Source organism: Podarcis tiliguerta (genome assembly GCF_965153285.1).
Source record: "Podarcis tiliguerta genome assembly, chromosome: 13".
Lineage (NCBI taxonomy): Eukaryota > Metazoa > Chordata > Lepidosauria > Squamata > Lacertidae > Podarcis > Podarcis tiliguerta.
The window spans coordinates 36,810,660-36,830,472 of NC_139546.1; the positions used below are offsets into that span (position 1 = coordinate 36,810,660).

The 19,813-nt window shown below is 45.0% G+C and overlaps 1 protein-coding gene across 1 annotated transcript; it reads right to left on the minus strand.

Moving 5' to 3' along the window:
- Positions 1–30: 30 nt before the first annotated feature.
- On the minus strand, positions 31–19,554 carry U2AF2 (U2 small nuclear RNA auxiliary factor 2). Its single transcript, XM_083409105.1, has 12 exons — positions 18,933–19,554; positions 12,898–13,033; positions 11,175–11,204; positions 10,099–10,202; positions 9,013–9,164; positions 7,537–7,653; positions 6,895–7,033; positions 6,646–6,725; positions 6,339–6,461; positions 2,735–2,821; positions 1,549–1,797; positions 31–576 (listed from the first exon to the last, which is right to left on the minus strand). Exons 1-12 carry the CDS (start codon positions 18,979–18,981, stop codon positions 442–444), a joined length of 1,401 nt encoding a protein of 466 aa, XP_083265231.1. The 5' UTR covers positions 18,982–19,554; the 3' UTR covers positions 31–441.
- Between the last annotated feature and the right edge of the window lie 259 nt (positions 19,555–19,813).

Below are 19,813 nucleotides of genomic sequence, written 5' to 3' on the forward strand. Positions count from 1 at the left end.
ATAAAGAACAGATGTCCAAATGACACCAGGGAATTGGAAAAAATGTTTAATTATGAGAGACAATGCTAGAGAAATAGTCGTCCATACACACAGCGCAGAGGAAAGGAAAATACAACAAAACGGGCCCATCTTGTTTTAGAGCAAAACTCCTCTTAGGAAAAAATCAGAAACATCACAGTGGGATGGGGATATGGGGGAAAATAGACAACGTTTCTACTACAGAGTAACCATCACTGGGAAACCGAGGGGGGTGGGGTGGGCCGAGGGAGCTGGTGGCAGGGATAGAAAAGGAAGGGATTGGGACAATTGGAAGAAAAAAAAATACAGGAGATTTTGGCCATAAAATATAAACAGGCTATGTTGCTAAAGGAGCCTCTCCGGCCAGCGAGCTGCCCCTGCCTCCTTAAAACACCCCACCCCCATGCCTGGCTCAGGGTTGGGCTACCAGAAGTCTCGGCGATGATAGGAGTCGGGGTCGCAATACTTGGTCACCACGACCCGATTCGCAAACTTGCGCCCAGTCAGGCCTTGCATGGCCTTCTGACAGTCGAAGACAGATGTGAACTCCACGAAGATCTAGAAGGAGGATTGGGGGGGAAAGGAAGAAAAATTAATAGTATACCTACCCCACTTAAAACTGCATCCATAGGCAGCTGTGGGGATGGGCAACTGGAGGAGTAAGATCTGGATCCAGAGCCCTGCTGCAAAGCCAGCCAGATGGGCGGGGTATAAATAAATTATGATTAATTATTATGATGATTAATTATGATGATGATGATGATGATGATTTTACAAGAGTGGGCATGCATGAAGAAGGTATCTGAGCCACCAGCTCTGCTGTCACAACGCACCTAACCTTCAAGGAATGCTTCTTGTCTGTGATTTTATTGGCTAATTATGCTGCAACAACTCAACCCATTCTCTGACAAACTGACCGTAGCTTTATAGTTCTCACAGTAATAAGGTATTTGCACTGATTGTTTTTAAATCAGTGTAGTACCACAGAACAATAATGTGGCAATAAGATTTTAACAGGGACTTAAGGCATCAAACTAGATTTCAAGCTTTTCCACCTCTCCAAGAGTTCTGGCTCCTAAGTCCAACAAAAGTACTTTGCAACCCACTGCCTCTGAAATCCTGCTTTGGAGAGGGAATACCAGAAGGATCAGCAGTGGCAGGAGTCAGGGTTGCAGTACTTGGTACCCACAACCCTGTTTTTTTGTTAACTGCCAAGTTGCATTGCTGTGATCCAATCTTGACATGCCTTTGTAAAAGTATGTCTTTCTGCTAGAGTTTGAGCTTTCTAGGGGCAAATCATGTTACTTCAGCAATCCATCCAGTACTTTGCCCTCCCCTTTCTACCTAGTGCTAAGTCAATGTTTAGCAACAGCAGCATTTTATCTGACATGACTGCTGCTTCTTTTTTTCCTATCCACTTTGCTGTTCTAAACCCATCACACCCACCCACCGAAAGAAAGAGAGAGAGAGAGAGAGAGAGAGAGAGAGAGAGAGAGAGAGAGAGAATGAATATAAGCAACTGCCAAGTACCTTGCCACAGCCAGGCACCTCAACGCCATCAACAGGCCGGGGAATCTCAATGGACTTGACAACACCATACTTGCTACACTCATCGCGCACATCCTCGACGATCTCCTCATACTCCTCGTCATCCAGCAGCTCCTCGGGCAGCACCATATTCATCAGGCACAGCACCTCCGTGGGGTGACCTCCCATCTGCACCTGCGAGCTCATCAGGCCTGGTACCTGCAGGGTCACTGGGGTCTGGTTTATTGTGCTCTGTGGGGAAGAGGAAAGAAACAGACATGAGTACCATGCCACTGCTGCCAAAACCCCATCCTCCCATGGAACAATTCTACATGAAGACCTAACCTCGGAGCCCTGGCATTTTTCCCTTCCACTAAACCCAGAAAGTCTGCCTCTTAGAGTACAGGGGACAGCTCAGTTTCTAAGGACTGGCATAAAAGGAAGGGGTGGCAGCTGAAGTCATCCTTTGTATTATCAGCTATATGAAGATTTTGGCATGTGGTTTTTGGGAACTTTCTCTCTGCTTCTAAAGCCCTGTCTCTCAGGGCAAACAAACTCTTCCTCCGATATATAACTCAAGTACATCAGTTGACAAGAGTGCCATCCAACATTCTCTTAATCAAACCAATGAAGGTGGTTGTTTGTCATTATCAATGCAGAAAGTCACCAACCCTCTTTTTTTAATGACATTTTTACATTTTACTAGGGGTCCTTCACATGTACTGCGGCCACACACCACAGATCCAGATCTGCTGGATACCACAATGAGGACAGAACTGGGCCCTGACAGATTAAAGGAGTGTTTTGCCCTGGTTACATACACAGAGGGAGATCTGAACATACATTTTAGTGACATAGGGAAGCTCCCTGCATTCCAAATCATGTCGCTGCTCTAGAGAGACTGACCCTTACAAAAAAGACAGTGAAAGAAAGAAAGAAGAGCCTTGATCATCTGACCAAAGGAGCTTCCTGCTTCTCAGTAGCCAATCAGATGCTTCTGGGAAGTTCACAAGCAGAACAAAAAGGCAACAGTCTTCTAGCCACTGATAAAACCTACTCTTCTTGAACCACTTGGCACCTTCCTGAACCCCCTCCCCCCACAAATATAGGCAAGAAACCTTACACTTTCACAGCACCAGTCCTATCCTCCTCCTCTTCCCACCCCCCAGCAGTTCCGTTCCTTCCTCACCAGAGTAGCATTCTTGGCTCCGACACTGGCTCTCTGCACCAACAGTTTCTTGTCGCCCAGCTGCATGCCATTCAAGCCCGCGATGGCCTGTGAGGGCAGAAAAAAGTGAATCCAGACACTTCAAATCTTGTGCCTCCAAGGCCACCAGCCACATACCCATCCACCCTCTGGCCCCACCTCTAAAACATCAACACAGTCACACACACAAAGGTGGCTTCTTCCTTGCCCCCCAACCAGACTCCTACCTGAACTGCACTGCCATGGCATTAATACCGTATTTAGCTCAGTTACCTGCCGGGACCCAAAATGGGCATAGAACCAAGGTTAAAAAAAAGACCATAATGTTGGAAGGGGTTAAAGGACTGTCTGCATGAAGGAGAAAGTGCAGAGGTGAGGTTTCAGCTTCAGCTAAATGTCATTAGCATAGACAGACTGTTCTTTTTCCAGAATGTGAATTCCATTGCTCTGTTGTTGCTGACATACTTCTAAATTGCACATCCCCTCACTAAGCCAGCTCCAACAGGGGCCTAACTACCAGGGTTCACACCAAGGAAATGTTTACTTTCCAGTCTAGTCTCATATGCGAATGTACAAGCTTGAGCAACCCCTTTTCCATTCATGGGGGCCACAGAGAGCCATCTGCCTCAGACATACAGCAAAACATGGCAAGCTAACGGAGGAGTCCAGGCTTTAAGGCACACTCCTACCCGCTTCCGCTTGGTACAATCCAGTGGATGAAGCAGTGGTCTTGTCTTTGTAAATAGGATTCAAATCGAGTCCTACCTTGGTTGTGACTCATGGGTTTGCCTGGCAAGTCATGATCAGAGACTTATTACTAAGCATTGTGCAACTTTCAAACATACGTAAGGGTCAAACATCTGCAGAATCTCACAATTAACTCTCTCTCTCTCTTCTAGAGTGTGTGTGAAGTTATCAGCAGCCAAAGCAGCAACTAGACAGTATCCAGTACCAAAAATAGCAGGACACCAGTGTCCTGCACAGTAACTTACTGGCATCCACCCACCCCTGTTCTTCAACTTCCTCAGATGGCCTAAACCTAAATTGCCCTCCCCCACAATGCAGTATGGCACTCAAGACCTTGACTTTCACAGCTCTCAACAGATACATTAAATTTCTGTGAAGTTGGAAACTCTGGACCTGCTGGGGCTCAGGACATCCAGTTTTGTCAGCATCCTATCTGTAAAACGGGTCTAAATTACAAGCCTGAGCAAATGGCACCAGGAGACAAACTGACACAGCTGACATTCTTAGTTTGGATGCAGAACAGCATCCCAGGGGAGTGAGAGTAGGCCGCCACCTCTCAGAATAGTTGTGCAACTAAAGCAAGGTCATATTGAGTGCACTGTGAACTGAATCATTAAGCACTTTAAGAGAGCCGAGATCTTTTTGAATTCCGGAGATACGTAAGTGTAGCACTGGATTCATGGGTTCTCTATCACACTCCAGATCCTGTTACTCTTAATATTTTGTTTGCCAGATTCTGTGTAATGTTTCTTCTTGCATCCAAAAACACTGATTTTTAATAAATGAGGGGAGGGAACCTTTATGTGAACCAATTAAAAGTTAACTTCAGGATAGTCTTCAGTAATGCTATTTCTTGCCAAACCCTCACTTTTGTATACAACATTATGGACTGATAACATGTCACCTTGCTGCAGACTGCCATTCATCATGAATCACTTCTTCTTGCCAGGGAATGGGTATACTTTTAACTCCCAAGAGCACTGGGTATTAACTTTCCCTTGCCTCAGAGAACGGTATGGTAGCAGTTACTCCTAGATCAGCAATTTCAGGATGCAATCTTCAAGCACGATTAGGGAGTAAGAAATCTCTCTCTCTTCAACAGAGCTACGTTAACAATCACTGGACTGTGCTGTCAGCATCACTTAAAGCTAATTCATACATCTCCTAGAAACCTTAGCAAAGTACAGAAACTTAGAAGTGTTTTTTAAACCACCTTGAAATCTCCATTCTTGACCACAGCAGGCTGTACTCAGCTACTCTCTCGCCTACTAACCATTTCAAGCTTCTCTTCATAACTGCAGGAGAACTTGGCTTTTTTTTTAAAAGCCAAGCTTATTTAGGATGCTTTGTTCTAGGCTAAAAACTGAATTTGGTAGTTGAGAGTCCAAGTACACAGAACACTGAAAACAGAATTGTACTTTGAGGAAGCCATTTAATCAAACACATTGTCCTGAGGCCAGGCTCTATAAACTGCCTGTGATCCTCAGATGTAGGGCAGTATAGAAATTTAATTAATTAATTAATTGATGAGGCAATTGCCCTGGGCCTCACACATGGAGAGACCACATTGACAGACAGTACACAGTGGGGAAGGGATGACACCGAGAGTACAGTAAGAGGAAAGGGAGATTAAATTAGTGTACCCAGACCCCAGACAACATCCCAAAGTCATAAAAGGAGCCTGAAAGCAATCACCCCAGATTCCTTGCTGAGTCTCATTCACAAGACATTTATCCCAATAGCATATAACCAAGATCTACCTTCCTACAGTTTAAATAAGCTGCTAGTCACCCTACTCTCAGCAAACACAGCAAAATCTCCTCTGCTTCCGATGCCTTTCTAAGTACCTGAGAATTCTTTTTTTCAAAGGAGCACCATCTAATTCTGAATGTCTGAACCAAGATTTTAGCTCTTGCTAAAAACTCACAGCTTTCTCCTGAATGCAGAGAGACCAGAAGAGCATGGGGAAAACACACATTTCCCAAGTAACATATGGGAAGAAAGAATGCACGGGACGGGAAGCAGGCGTGGGAAGTATATATAGACACACATATCCATACACACTAACAGAGGCACTCAATTATGAAAGAAAACCACATGCATAACCCTTATGAGATCAACCCAGAAATGAGAGCTTACGCTCAGCATGCAAAGTTACCACCGACACTCTCCGAACCCTATAGGGATTTGTGGGGTGTTTCCTCTCCACCACAGGTCCCCCCCTCTCCAACAGGGGCAAGGGGAAAACCGGGGTGCTTTTCCTTTGGTTTATAATTACACATGCCAAAACTTGCATTTAACAACTCCTGCTGGAGTTAGCAAGCAGAGCATGTCTGCAGGTTAAGGGCCTGTTCCACCCCCTCCCGCTGTAACACTAAGCACAGCGAGAGAAAGGAAACTCAAGTTATTCTTAAGAGTGCAGGATGGAGAATTCACTTGGGGTTGGGGTTGGGGGGTGGGACAGGTGAAATGTGCTACGGACCCGGCTCTTCCCTGGCTGGTGAGGGGAGGGCTTCTTACCGGCTCTCGGTCGGGCACGGCGGCCGGGGTCTTCGCAAAAAGGCCGAAGCCTTCTCCGACTAACATTCGGGGAGAGTTGTTGTTTTTTTGGGGGGAACAAAAAGCAGAAGTGATCAGAACACTAACTCGATGGTGTCTGCCGCTAAGTCAGCAGCTGTGCTGTAAGGAGAGAAAAGCTGGCACCCCCTAGAGGGGAGGAGAGAAAAAAACACCCCACCTGCTCAAAGGATAAAGAACCCCCCTTATCCCACGGGCAGGTCGGCGAGCTGCTGCGGAACAAAAATAAAAAGAGAGTACCACGAAGAGAGGCTGGCCCTACCTGGTCTGTGACGTTGATGTCCACATATTCACAGAAGGCATAACCTTTCGACAGGCCAGTGGCACTGTCCTTCACCAAATTGAAAGCCTTCAGGGGTCCAAAAGAAGTGAGCAACTCCTTGACCTGAGAGGCAGAGGACAAGGGAAAAACAAAGGTGAGCTACGAGGGCTTCATTTCGGTGCGTGCACACAATCATGCTTGCATGCCACCCACACTGTGCTGAGCTAAGGAGAGTGGCTCTCCATAAAATGAAGACACTTAAATGGAAAGGAGGAAGGGGGCGAGAAGGAAAGAAACCGCTTCTCACCTGATCATCGTTAAGATAGTTTGGCAGACCCCCAATGAACAGCTTATGAGCAGAGTCTGGAACCACTGTGGACACCACTCCTGTGGGGAAAGGGTTAACATGGTCTGTTGAAAGGCTTTTGTGTCAGTCACATTTTCAGATCAAATGCATATGGGAAGACTATGTGGGGTCTCATCCAGCAAATCACATAAAACTCTGCCCATCCCCTTTGGTCTTCCTTAGTTAACAGGGTGCATCTAGTATACTCACCTGGCACATAGACTGAAGGGTTTTCAGACATGCCAGGGAGCGGTTGGTAATCATGTGGGCGTCTGATCTTCAGCGACTGTCCCTGGAAAATGATCCCATCAAAAGCCATAGCTTGGGTAGTTTCATCCACAGAGCGAAACTGCAGCAGCAAAAACAAACAAACAGAAACTGAGAAGGTGAAAGGTTAAGGATGTGTGGTATGGCCTATTGGGGGGTGTGATTAGATGCCTGCACTCAAGGGCCAGATAATGAAAAATGCTGGCTCGGGGGTTCTTAAGGGAAGAATTCCACCCTTGCGATGAAAGGGGTTAAACAGTCAGTACACAAACTGTGGAAGTGATAGAATCAAGTTGTTATCTAAGTCATATATACTCTGCATGTATACAATGAATGGAATTTCCACCAAGTGTGTCCCACATTCTAGAGCAAATTCCACAACAAAAATCATGTTATCTATATAAATAAGCAAGGCATTGCTCAGAATCTCCTGCATCCAGAAAAGCCTAGCCAAACTCTCTCCTGACCTCTCCCACCAACAGATTATGTGAAATTCTAAACTTGTCATATTCTGCATGTTGGAATCACACCCATCTGAAGCGCCCTCTTACACTTGCCTCAATGCATGCACATGCCTCAACTCACCTCCAAAAATGCAAAGTTCTTGTCCTGGTTTATCTGCACTGCCAAGACAGGGTTCCCAGGAGCCTGGGTAAGGCCACCAAGGCGCATCTGAGCATTGAAGAAATCCATCATAGCCTCCTGTTGGGGGTCACGGAGAGAATGGAAAAGGGGAGGTTTTATGTCACACACTAGAAAGGCCTTCAGGATCACAAATGGATTACAAAGCAAAACTGCCTACTTGCCTGCTGCGATGGTAGCAAACTTTGGGGCTACGGGGGGATTGCAGTCCCACACATTATCCACTTTAAAAAGAAATGGAAACAACTCTTTGGTCTTTTTTTTTTTTTTTTTGTAGAGATATTCAAATAATGACCACCCATATTTAATTCCCTGGTCATTTAGGCACTAACAGTGCACTTCTATAGCAGTCTACCCAGACAGAGGCACCACTAAATTCAGTGGGACTTATTCCAAGTATGTATAGGATTACAGCCCAAATATTATTTCCCATTTCCACCCAAATAGCTGTTTTTCTTTACTCTGAATCCACCTCTGTTCCAGATATTTGGTCTTCTCTGCCAGAGCCATACCATGCATGCAGAAGGAGGATATGAATTAAGAGCTCTGGAAAGGGATTACAGTTGGTTCAGCTCAAAAGGTATGGCAGATTATGTATAGCCCTTTTGGAAATAAAATCCCTTCATCTGTGTCACACAGTAATGTCCCTTGACAGATTTGGACAGTGAAAAAGGAGGACTGGAAGCAATGCTGGAATTCTGCATAGTTCTAACTCTTAAGTTCCAGCTTAGTAAAAACACTGCAAAGGCTCAAGCAAGTCACCTTGCTTGGTACTACAGAAAGCAAATATCCCAATCCACAGTAATTTGCCATTCTAATATTGGAAGAATTCGTTCCCAACTGAACACTTGGTAAACCCTGAAAGAAGAAACTAACGTACTTGGGGGAAGAGAATGTGGCCATCAAGAATAGAACAGCAATTATAAGCCTCTGTAGCCAGATTACCAACCTCAACTCCCTACCAATTTGAACATGAGAGAAAACATGAAACTTCTTTCCTACAGCACCTTCCCCACCCCCCATTGTTAAGGACTGAAGAACTTGTAATTTACTCTATTTCCAAAAGAGAAGAGCATTGCAGTTAACTCTTGCATTTCAAAAGACCTGGTCTAAAACATGATCTCTCAGAAAGGAATATTTAAGAACTAGGTGATTAAAGAAAGATGAAGCCAGGAGCACAGGGCTGTCACAATCCAACATAATTCTGGCACCTGCTGCATTGTCCTGACACCATTTTGGAGTCCTGTTAGCAGGACAAAGAGATCTGAATGCTGAATTCGGCCTCACCTGGCTCGTGTTTTCACTATGAACTTATTCCCCCAAATTTCTCAGCAAAGCATCTTCCTTTCAACACCCCTAACCCAAGAAAGAAAATACACCAATAGGTTCAGAGGCACATCTGAGGGAACAAGCAAGTACCTCAGTGATTCCAAAGGGGATATTTCCCACATAGAGACGCCGGGCTTGCCGTGTCATCTGGCTGCCTACTACTGGCACAGGAGTGGGGGTCACCGCCAGTCCATCAGGGGTCATCGTTGGCAGGAGGGCTGTAGCTGGAATTTGCCCAGCAGCTAGGTAAGGGGAAAACCAAGACTAGCTGTTACAAATTGAAGATTCTCAGCTGGAAATATCACAAGGCATAGCACTCCTCATTTGGAGAGACAGATAACACAACTGCACAGCATTCATTTTTTAAAGGAACTGACACAAGTAAATTATGATTATTGTTTATATACCACATTTTATCCCAAGTGACTTCCAAGTGGTTTATATGATAATAAACAAATGGCATGCCATTAAGTGGGGTGGGGAGAGGTGAGGGTGGAGATGAGACCTAGGAAGTAAACAATTTTCTGAAATCACAAAAAGTCTAACAAGTTACTTCTCTATTTCTAGAAGGACAAAATATCATTTTCAAAAAACAGGTAAGACAATATGCAATCTTTAAGCAGCTTCCAAGCACAAAGGAATTTTTTCTTATAATTGGCCGATAATCCCAATTTAAGGTTTTTAGCACTCACAGTTGTAGGAATATGTCTGTTTAAGTGTACTAGCAGAACACCAACCTCAAGTACCAGAATCAAGGAGAGAAAAAGAGATCCAGATTCAGATCGTAGATAAATGAATTGGCAGTTTTTAACACTCATATGGCAACATTAAGAGACTTGTTCCCAGTTAAAGCAGACATATATTTTAAATGTAAAATCAAAAAGAGAACCAAGTGAAGCCCACTTATTGGCCTAGCTGTGTAGTGAGAAAAATTGATCCAGAGTTCGTCCTCCACCAAGGGAAAATATCTGACTTCAATTTGATTTCTTCAGGAATGGAGATGCATGCTTGAAATTGGGAGAACATTTCAGAAGGAAAATAAGAACCTCCAAAGGTCAACGTAAGTTTGTATTTCCATTAATTTGCGTGGTAGAGGAACATGCTCAAGTAGCTGCAACGTATAACACTATTTTACAATACATTAAGGCAAGGTGACTGAAGCGGAAGCAGACCCACCTTGCATGGCTTTATACTGCATGGGAGTGATGTGTTCAAAGCCTGGGGGCGGGACATCCCAGTACTTGCGAACCTTCTTCTTCTTCTCATGCCTGGGAGAACGGCTGTGGAAGGAAGACAGGGAAGAAAAGGTCAGCTGGAAATGGAAAGAGCACTTGGGCTTCTGTTGAATGTCATATGAAGATTAATGTACCAGTCATGTCAACTCTACACTTGTTTCAGTTTGGGACACCATCTACATCAGGCTTCCTCAACCTCGGCCCTCCAGATGTTTTTTGGCCTACAACTCCCATAATCCCTAGCTAGCAGGACCAGTGGTCAGGGATGGTGGGAATTGTAGTCTCAAAACATCTGGAGGGCCGAGGTTGAGGAAGCCTGATCTACATAGACCAGGGTGGATAAAAATCAATGATTTAAAATAATTAAGAAATGGATTTCTTTGAGGCTACTTAGCAGGAAATAAGGATTTGTTTTAAGTTTTTCATGTGTGCTAAAAATCAGTATAAGGTTTTTTTTAATTTAAAGTTTAACCACATCAGTTAACAAACATGGATACATATGCTATAATGTTATTGCTTTAGTTAAATAAATTGTTTAAATTGTTATTAAGGAAATGATAATTTTTCTCCTTCCAATAAAGTACAGCAGAAAAGTTGTCCAAATGTAAACAGTTAATTTATTAAACCTCACAATAATTTCATAATTATCTGCCTATGTATTTCTAATAGTATAACCAAATCAGGAATTTTTTATTTCACTGTAAAAGTTACTCTGAAAAATTATTATTCCAAAAATGAAACCTTGATCTGGTTGTAAATATTAAGATTATGCCAGCAAGAATAAGTCTTTAAAAAAGAAGAAGATTTAAATCAAGTCTTACTGACTAGTGATTTAAATCGATCTGATTTAAATCAAATCCACCCTGACATAAAGACTCCAGGGCAGATCCCTTTTAATAGTAACCCCCAGGATGAATCCCAGCACTGAATGTGATAATTGTATCTGCACCCAAGCTGCCTTTGTTAACTGTGGAAGTGACAACCCTGTCAGCACAAGGAAGAAGTAGAAATACTCACCTCAGGGGACCCGCTAGGCTTAGGGGTGACCTGAAATTGAGAAACAAAATGGGTTTGTAATGATTCCTGGTGTATACAACAGGCCCAGGCAGCCAACTCAGTAACAGCAGCAGGGCCCCATGGGCCCTGATAGAGACTGCTGCCCAAGAAACAACAGTGTATGGCAATGTGGGTGGGTGGATCAGAGGGATCTGCAGAGACCACCACTGATCTATTAACGCAGCCATAGATAATTTTGTAACTTCATTAAGAAAAAGGGGGAGAGAGAATAGTCAAACTTATACTAGACAGTGCATCTGTCTGGAGAGGATGTTAGACAGCAGAAATAAACCAGTGCTTTATTAGCATCTGTGAACAAGATGCTGAGCTCTTCAAAGACGTTAATCAAGCAGTTCTCTGACTTTCATAGTTGCATTGCATGCACATAGAGCAAAGGCAGACAGTGGTGATAGGGCTGCAACACTCATCTGAGCCAAGAAAATGGAAGTGTGCTGACTAGCAGGATATGAGAATATTATTTAATTTAAAGATTTCTGTCCTGTCCATTGCTCCAAGGAGAATCAAAGCTACTGGCAAGCAATAACAAAAAACCTAAAACAGATACAACCCCCTTTTTAAAAATCAGAGTATATGTATTTAAATTGTATTCAACCTGATTAACAAATTTCAGCATCAAATAAGCAACAGAACCAAGACAGTAATTTTATCTGTAGAGCAGTTATGGTGCTTTCCAATCTCAGTCACTAAGAACTGTGTGTGGATGCGCATGCACACAGAGAGACTGTTTCAGAAGCTGAAACCGTATGAATCTGCTTTTGTGCCCCGAAGTGCTTCACTACCGATCTCATATGCAGTCAAGAGTGCAACCTTCCCTTCTTTCTTGCTCCCCAACAGTTTGCCAAATTCTGTAATCCTGCCCCAACCCCCAAAGCAGAACAGATGTGAAAACTACAACGCACACTAAGAATGATTAATTGGGCACATCGCCTCTAGTAGTCTTGTGTGCTCCTATGCAGCTATAGCACAGCTTCTTTTCATTTCAGTGGCACTTAAGCATAAGGCTTTCCTAGGAAATGGTACATACAATTCAACCAATTTACTTTGAGAAGAATTGCCATTTCCCTTGAACTGAATTTCAATTTCACCCTTGCTGGTCATACATTATAATCATCTAAGTTTCTGCCATTTGCTAATTCACACTGCCTTTGTTTCTAAAAATCAATCAATCCCAAGTGCTTCTATACCAGAAAGAGCCCTTAAGCTTTCTTTCCCATATGAATTCCCACCATCTTATTCTTCTACTAACATGCTTCAAATCATGATTTTGAAGTACATACAACTGAACTTAAATCATAGGTCTCCATGCAGAGGCAGTTTATTTTTATGTACAGATCCTAATCAGGCACTTTATAAATAATGAGCATCTCAAAAAAAGAGAGATGGTACTTGGAAGCTTTGAATACAAGGGTTAAAAAGCTCCTTGATGTTTGCAAAGAGCTTCTTTCAGCAAAAAGTCAGCATAAGGATGAGAGAGCCTCTTAAGACAGGTCTGCTCAGTTAAGAACAACTTCTTCATTGATAAAAGAAAATGAATGAGGCAGGACTAAGTTTGCCCCAATGAATCTTATGCGTCTAAGGTTTTGTCCAGGGCTTGAGCATATTGCTGGACCCAAAAAAGTGGAAACCGAAGGAAAACCCAAGCTCTTCATTCTGCAACCCATACCTGCGTCTCCTGCGATCCCTTGAAACACTGCGCTGATCCCTGTTGCGCCTGTCACGGCTGCGACTGCGGCGTTTCCTGTCACGACTCCGTGAGCGACTGTGGCTGCGTTTCCGGTGACGATTCTCTTTGTCGCGTTCTAAAGACGAGAGAAGAGCTTGATATGCCAATGGTTGCAACATAGGAATGGAGGTCACACTTCTGGTTATCACAAACTCTTACCACTCCCCCCAGGAAAATCAACTCAAATATACTCATAAAATTGGAAAGGTGTGGTCTGTAGAAACCAAGGCTGCATTTCCGCAGGTTACTCTCAACAGCCACTGCTTCAACTTGATAGACCCATTTCTTAACCTGAGTCTTGTCTGGTTGCAAATTACCAAACTCACAAATGCTGTATGGCAATGGATCATCTCATGAACAGGTATTTATCCAGTATAATAGTGGCAGCTGCTAATGAGAAGGGTCAGAAAGCCCTCATGTGCCAAGAATAAACTTGACAGGCTGGTTAGGCTGTGTGTTTTTGTAGATAGGTTGTGCCTATGCTTAACAAGGATTTGGGATATGATATTTTGTGCCTGTACATCTCCTCAATCAGGAGTTGATAAGCTGTGGTCCTTCAGATGCTGCCAGACTACAAGTCCATCATCTCTGGCCATTGCTCATGATGATTAGGGCAGATGTGAGTTGGAATTTAACATCTAGAGGGTCATGTCTGCCCTAAATCAAGTTCAGCACCTACCATTCTCTATAAAGGCCATAATTAAATTGGCCACACTTGTAGATGACAATGGGCAATAACTGCCCTTGGAAAAAGGGGTCAGCGAGAAGCTATAAAGAGGCAGGATAGGAGGTTCTTTCTAGTTTCTCATTGTTAACATTCATGACAAAAATTTTAGCAAGGTGTGATTATCTCAAGATCAGCTTTTACCAAATCTAGCAAGCTGGAGCTCTTTTTGAGGAAAGAAAAATCCTGATGCTCAAGGAATTAACACGGCTCAATCTTTGGGAAGTTAAAACTGTTATTGATGGGTCTCTTAAAGGAAATGCATGAAATCAGAGGCTGCAAACTCTTCTAAGGAAGAACTGGATGATTGAAAAGGATACACTAGGAAGAAAATGCCGTAAGGTGCTGTTTTTGCTGTTTATATTCCAAGTATCTCTGCTTCCATTTTTTAAAAATAGCAGATAAAGAAGCTGCAGCCATCATCTATCATTTAGCTAAAAACTGAAAAATGAAAGATTTGAGCCAGATGCCTGTCTTGATTACTGCTCTCCACAGCACCTCCTCCTCTAGAATGCCTTCTGAATGTTCTAGTCATCGCCTTCAGTACTTGAAGCAGCTCATAATTTTACATCTTTTATTACAAGTGAAATAAATCATGCCAACTGCAGAATCTGGGTTTCTTCTTATGCCCCATAAATTTATACCCCTGCCCTCTTTTAATGCTGCACAACAGGGAAAGGTGAGCAGCATTATGAAGTGCCACAAATAAAATGCCTGGCTACCTCAGCTTCTATTGTCTCCTAGAAATAAAAACATTTTCTTGGCTCTGCACAAGACTGACTCCTACAAATAGGATGCTTCTTTTCAGGAACCACTGCTTCTTTTTATTTGGAGTGAAGCAAGTCAGAATTAACACACCAACACCAAGCAGCAGAATTCAAATTGTGACATAAAGAACTGTTTTGGACACTAGAGACAACTCATGCAGCTGTGCTGGAAAGGAACAATACAGAGCAATGTTGTACAATGACCAGCACAAAGCAGTATTTGTAATGGCACATCTGTTGCTGTAGCATGCAAGGCATGGGGGTGTTAAGGCTCTCTGGTAACAGGAATGTTTGGGTTTCTGGCTTGGGAGAACCAATGCAAAGCAGAGGTCCATATAGGTGAAATCTGTAGTGCTTCTGGTTTATTTTCTGTGCAAGGAAGCAAAACAAACCAAACAGTGATGTGGTACCAACACTTATTTTTGAAGTTCCAAGGAGAAGACCCTGTTTTCTCCTATTACCACAGGCTATCAATCCAAATCACTCATCTTTGTTTTACACAGGAATCCATTCCTGCCTTGGGCAATTTTAGTGCAAAATGTAGCGCTAAATGCTAAATGGCTTTCTTCAAAAGGCGTTTATGAGCCGAAAACATTCCTTTGAGGCCCTGTCACTCCTACATTCTGCCCCACAGTCTTTGCTAGGAATTCTAGATCCAAGGCAAAATACAAGTAAGACCATTTCATACTTTTTTTAACTTTTTGAATGCTTCCCCTCATGCCTGCTAAATGAATGCAATCTTCTGGGGTCCAAGTCCAGCATCAAAAATATATTGTTAGATGAAACTGTGAAGATCCTTTCACATTGTCAAAGGCAAATAGCCTATTATTGTGTGTGTCTGCAGATTTGAATAGTAACCCTGCACTAGCCTTAGAAAAGGAATAGAACAGGATCTCTGATCACTTCCTGGAGTCGCACACGAGCAGCAATTTTGAATTCCTACTTCACAAATCCAACTGAGATAACTGAGTAGTAAGGACGCTGTCAGATGGCATTCAACCTATCCAGGTCTTGCCAGCTGGTGTAGACGCTACCTACCTCAGGGGTCAATTCCCTTGATGGAAATTTATGCACCCAAGGGAGGTCCCTCTCACCACTGGGAACCACTACCAGAGGCCCATATTGACTGACATTGATAGCCAACTAAAGTTTGTGGTTACTAGGAGCCTGTCCCTCCCTCAAGGGTCAAGATCTTGGTCTTTGACCTTGTGAAGTCAATGACAACTGTCTGTTCCACGGCTGAAGTTGGAAAAGATGACTGGGGCTTGTTATTTTGAAGTAGTAAAGAAGTGCAGCCCCACCTTGGGGCTGAGCAGGGATTGCCCCAGCAGAACAACAACTGTCAGGAAAATCCCCACCCCCACTCTGCAGCTGCTTGGGGTATGTCAGAGGGCAGGCGGAACACTTGCCACTACAAGGGAATTTGTGGACATAACTGGTATGCATAACTGGTATTTGTACATACAACAGTTGCTTATACAGTTTGCCACAGATAGCAGTGATCAGCTACTGCTTACATCCAAATGCCTATTATACTAGGCAGGGGGAGTTGGCGCTTGCATGCCCTTTTTCAGAATCAGAATGACATTATCACATACAGCCCATTAGAAGAGTCTGGACAAATCAGATCCTAGGAAATTTCCAGGTGCACACGTCTCTACTAAAGATTCCGTGATTAGTATGATAGTAAGGCATGCCCTATTAAAAAGGTCCACCTTATGCCACGCCTGCAAATAGCAACTAGTCTGATCACCTGGGGCAAACAAAACAGCCCTCAGTTAATTAGGCAGAGATGCCTTATAAATGTTGGTAGCTTGCATTTTCTTTTTCCATGCAGACAGGCAATTTTTGCAGTTGCATTTCAAGGTTGCATTCTGTCTGTATTCATGTGAACACTTGGCTATGAAATACATACTGTGGGATTGCTGCCTAAAACAAGGAGCAGCCTGTGGTTCTTCAGATGTTGCTGGACTGCTACTCCCATCTTCCCTGACCCCTGGGGTAAGCAGTCTAGGACCACTGGGAGTGCCTTGCCCTAAGGCAGGCATGGCCAAACTCGGCCCTCCAGATGTTTTGGGACTACAATTCCCATCATCCCTGACACTGATCCTGTTAGCTAGGGATGATGGATGTTGTAGTCCCAAAACTTCTGTAGGGCCAAGTTTGGCCATGCCTGCCCTAAGGGAATCATTTTGTGTTGTATTTGTCCCAGTGCATCGCAGGAAGCACCACCAAAAATATGCAAGAGTAAAGTAATGCTACCGAGAAAGGAGCCAACATGTATCTCTATTGGGGATCCAATATGGAGTACAGTCATACCTCGGATTGAAGTCGCTTGAGCCTTTTTGGGTTGCGCTCTGCGGCAACCTGGAAGTAACGGAGCCCATTACTTCTGGGTTTCGCCGCTCACGCATGGACAGACACTCAAAATGATGTCACGCGCATGTGCGGAAGCGGCGAATCGCGACCCGCACACACATGGGTTGCGTTCGCTTCAGAGGTAACACTGTAGTGGACTTGTGCCTAAGATACTGATTCATAGGTATTCATACCCTCAGGTAAGTGAGAGTGATGTGGCCTTTCTAATTAGCTAAGATTTGTAAAAAGGTGGAGAAAAGAGCCAAATGAAGAGAAATGGGTTAATGTATTTTGCAGGTGGTTGAAATATTAGCCCAAGAAGGAAAGACAATACTTTACTCAGTGTCCATGCTAAGCAGCTTGTTTTAAAAGAGATCCACTCCAAGGAGAATGCCAGCAAGCTCCTCTGACACAGTAGTTTTCCATTATGCTGGCAACCAGTTGAGTGTGTGTGTAAAGTGGTGCTCCTCAGGCCGAGTGAATTTAGCATAAGTACTGACGGGAAAAAATCTAATTAATGTATGTTGGTTGAGTTGTATGTAAATCTGGACTTCCCCCCCCCAAAAAAAATAGTGGACTGAGGAAAAGCTGGACAGCCCAGCTGGCTAGAGTGTGGTGCTGATAACATCATGGTTGCAAGTTTAATCCCTGTAAGGGACAGCTGCATATTCCCCGTAAGGGACAGCTTCATATCCACGCGGTTGGACTAGATGATCCTCAGGGTCCCTTCCAACTATGATACTATGATGTAGGGAAAAGAAATAATGTGGTTCAGCCAGTGTGGTGTAGTGGGCAGCTCTGGATGAGGACTACTGGAGATTGGATCCTTGGGCAAGTCATTCACTCTAAGCACAGACTACCTCATGGTTGTGAGGAAAGTTAATGAGATTTATGGAAGGCCAGGATAAATAAGTGAGAAGAGGTGGGAAGAGAGACAAGAGATGTGAGAGCCAAAGTTGCATAGTTGCTAACATCAGAATGGTGAGATCCGGCTTCAAATCCCCACTCAGTGAAGAAGCTCACAGCATAATCTTGGGCCAGTCACCATCTCAGCCTCATCTACCCATCCCTGGATTGTTGTGAGGGCAAAAGGGGTGTGTGGGTATCGCCATATGTTACTTTCATCTCCCTAAAGGATGAGATAAAAATAGTAAGAAAACCCACAAACGTGAGAGTTTTGAGAGGAAGGGAAGAAGGGTGTTGCTCAGTGGTACACAGCACGCTATACATGCAAATGGGTCCCAAGTAGGGTTGGAAAAGCCTCCTTTCCGAAATCCAGCGCAACCTCTGCCTCTCAGCCCGGAGGAATACTTACCGAGATGAACAAACATTCCCCTCCCATTTCTCAAGTTTACAACCCACCTTCCCTAACGCAAATCCTGCACTGGGAGTGGGCGGGAGAACCAGTTACTTATTTACTTGGCCCTCCTTTCTTCCATCATCCTGCAAGTCGGGGACTCATGCAAGCACCGGTATGCTTTGCTCCACGCGGCGTAAAGGCTGCATCGTGCGCTTTCTTTGCAGGAGGCAACTAAGCGAGGAAAGTTGTTGTTTTGAGGGGGGGGGGTAATAATAACTAGGCAGCCTCCCTCTTTCCCCAAGAGAGTGAACAAAACGGACTCCGGGTCCCTTCCCACTCAGAGTCCGCCTCATTGGGCAAAAAGTGGCCCGAGAGGGCAAGGGCCCTCCCCGCATTCCATAGCCCCGCCACGCGCAACTCCGTTAAGGGCGCGCGCGAAGGGCCACCAACGGTTCTCCTCGTCTCTCTTCCCTCCCCCGCTTCCCCAGCGGCCGTTACCGCCACGATCAAACTCCCGCCAAATAAAACGAGAGGGGGAAGGAAGTGGCCGGACACGCGAGAGCCGGCCGGCCGGCCGCCCCTCCCCCCGTCGCCGCACACAAACACACGCGCTCTTCGGCCTAACTCGGGTCCCCGCCGTTGATGGGAGGGCCATTTAGCCGCTCCCCCGCCCCCCACGCTCCAGGGCAGCTCAGGGCCCGTCGTGAAAAGCGTGTGGCGGGCGCGAGAGAGCCATCAATGTCGAAGAGGGCCGCCTCCCTCGCGCTCGCTTTCTCTCTCTCTCCCCCACCCCCCTCTCGGCCCGCCCGCCCCTTTGTCCGCTCACCTTGTTTGTTTTCGTTGAGCTGCCGCTCGAACTCGTCGAAGTCGGACATGGTTAACGGAGACGGGACGGAGGAGGGCGGCCTGAACGCGGCCTCGCAGCTGCTCTAGTAGCTCTCGCTCTCCAGCTCCTCCTCACGCACTAGGCCGCAGGAGCGCCTTCCCTTGAGTTCGGCAACTTCCGGCGGCAGCTTCGGGTGTTAACGGAAACGCTCGGCTATCTCCGGAAGACGCTTTCGAAATACGCTCGGCGGCCTCCTTAACCTCTCTAGGACAAAGCCTCGCTCGCTATTCTTTTATTCGGAGAGCCTTCCTAGGAACGCTCGGGAGAGGCCACCCCCCCTCCCGTGCCTTCGGGTTTTTCCGGAAAGCCTCGGGGAAGGCCGAACCCTGCGCCTTCGGAATTTTCCGGAGAGCCTCGGGTACTTCCGCTAGCGTCTGTTTCTCAGCGCCGCATGAGTTTTGCTCTTCCGTTCGTGCTCCCGCTTAAAAAGGAGGGAGGGGAGAATAAAGAGAGCGCGGCTTCTCCCGAGTCTTCCACAACTGTTTCCGGGGCTGGCAAGTATTTCCGTCGGACGTTAGGCAGTCGCTTCCGGCACAGCTCTTGCACTTTGACCACGTGGTGACCGCTCTTTATAAGAAATAAAATCTTTGATGAGGGTCAGCTTTAAAAGGGTCCTGCTTGGGATCGGAACAAAAGCCCAACTATAGATCAGCATCCTCTCCAATCAGGTGCCAACAAAATGCTGTTATAAGAAAAAACTGCTCCCTTTCCCTTATGGGGTATTTCGGAGCCCGTATAGAGTCCTTAAGTGGGTTCCCTATCGGTAGGAGAAAATAACAGAGCCAACGAGAGTATATTGAGAAGCAAAGAGGCTAGTAAGC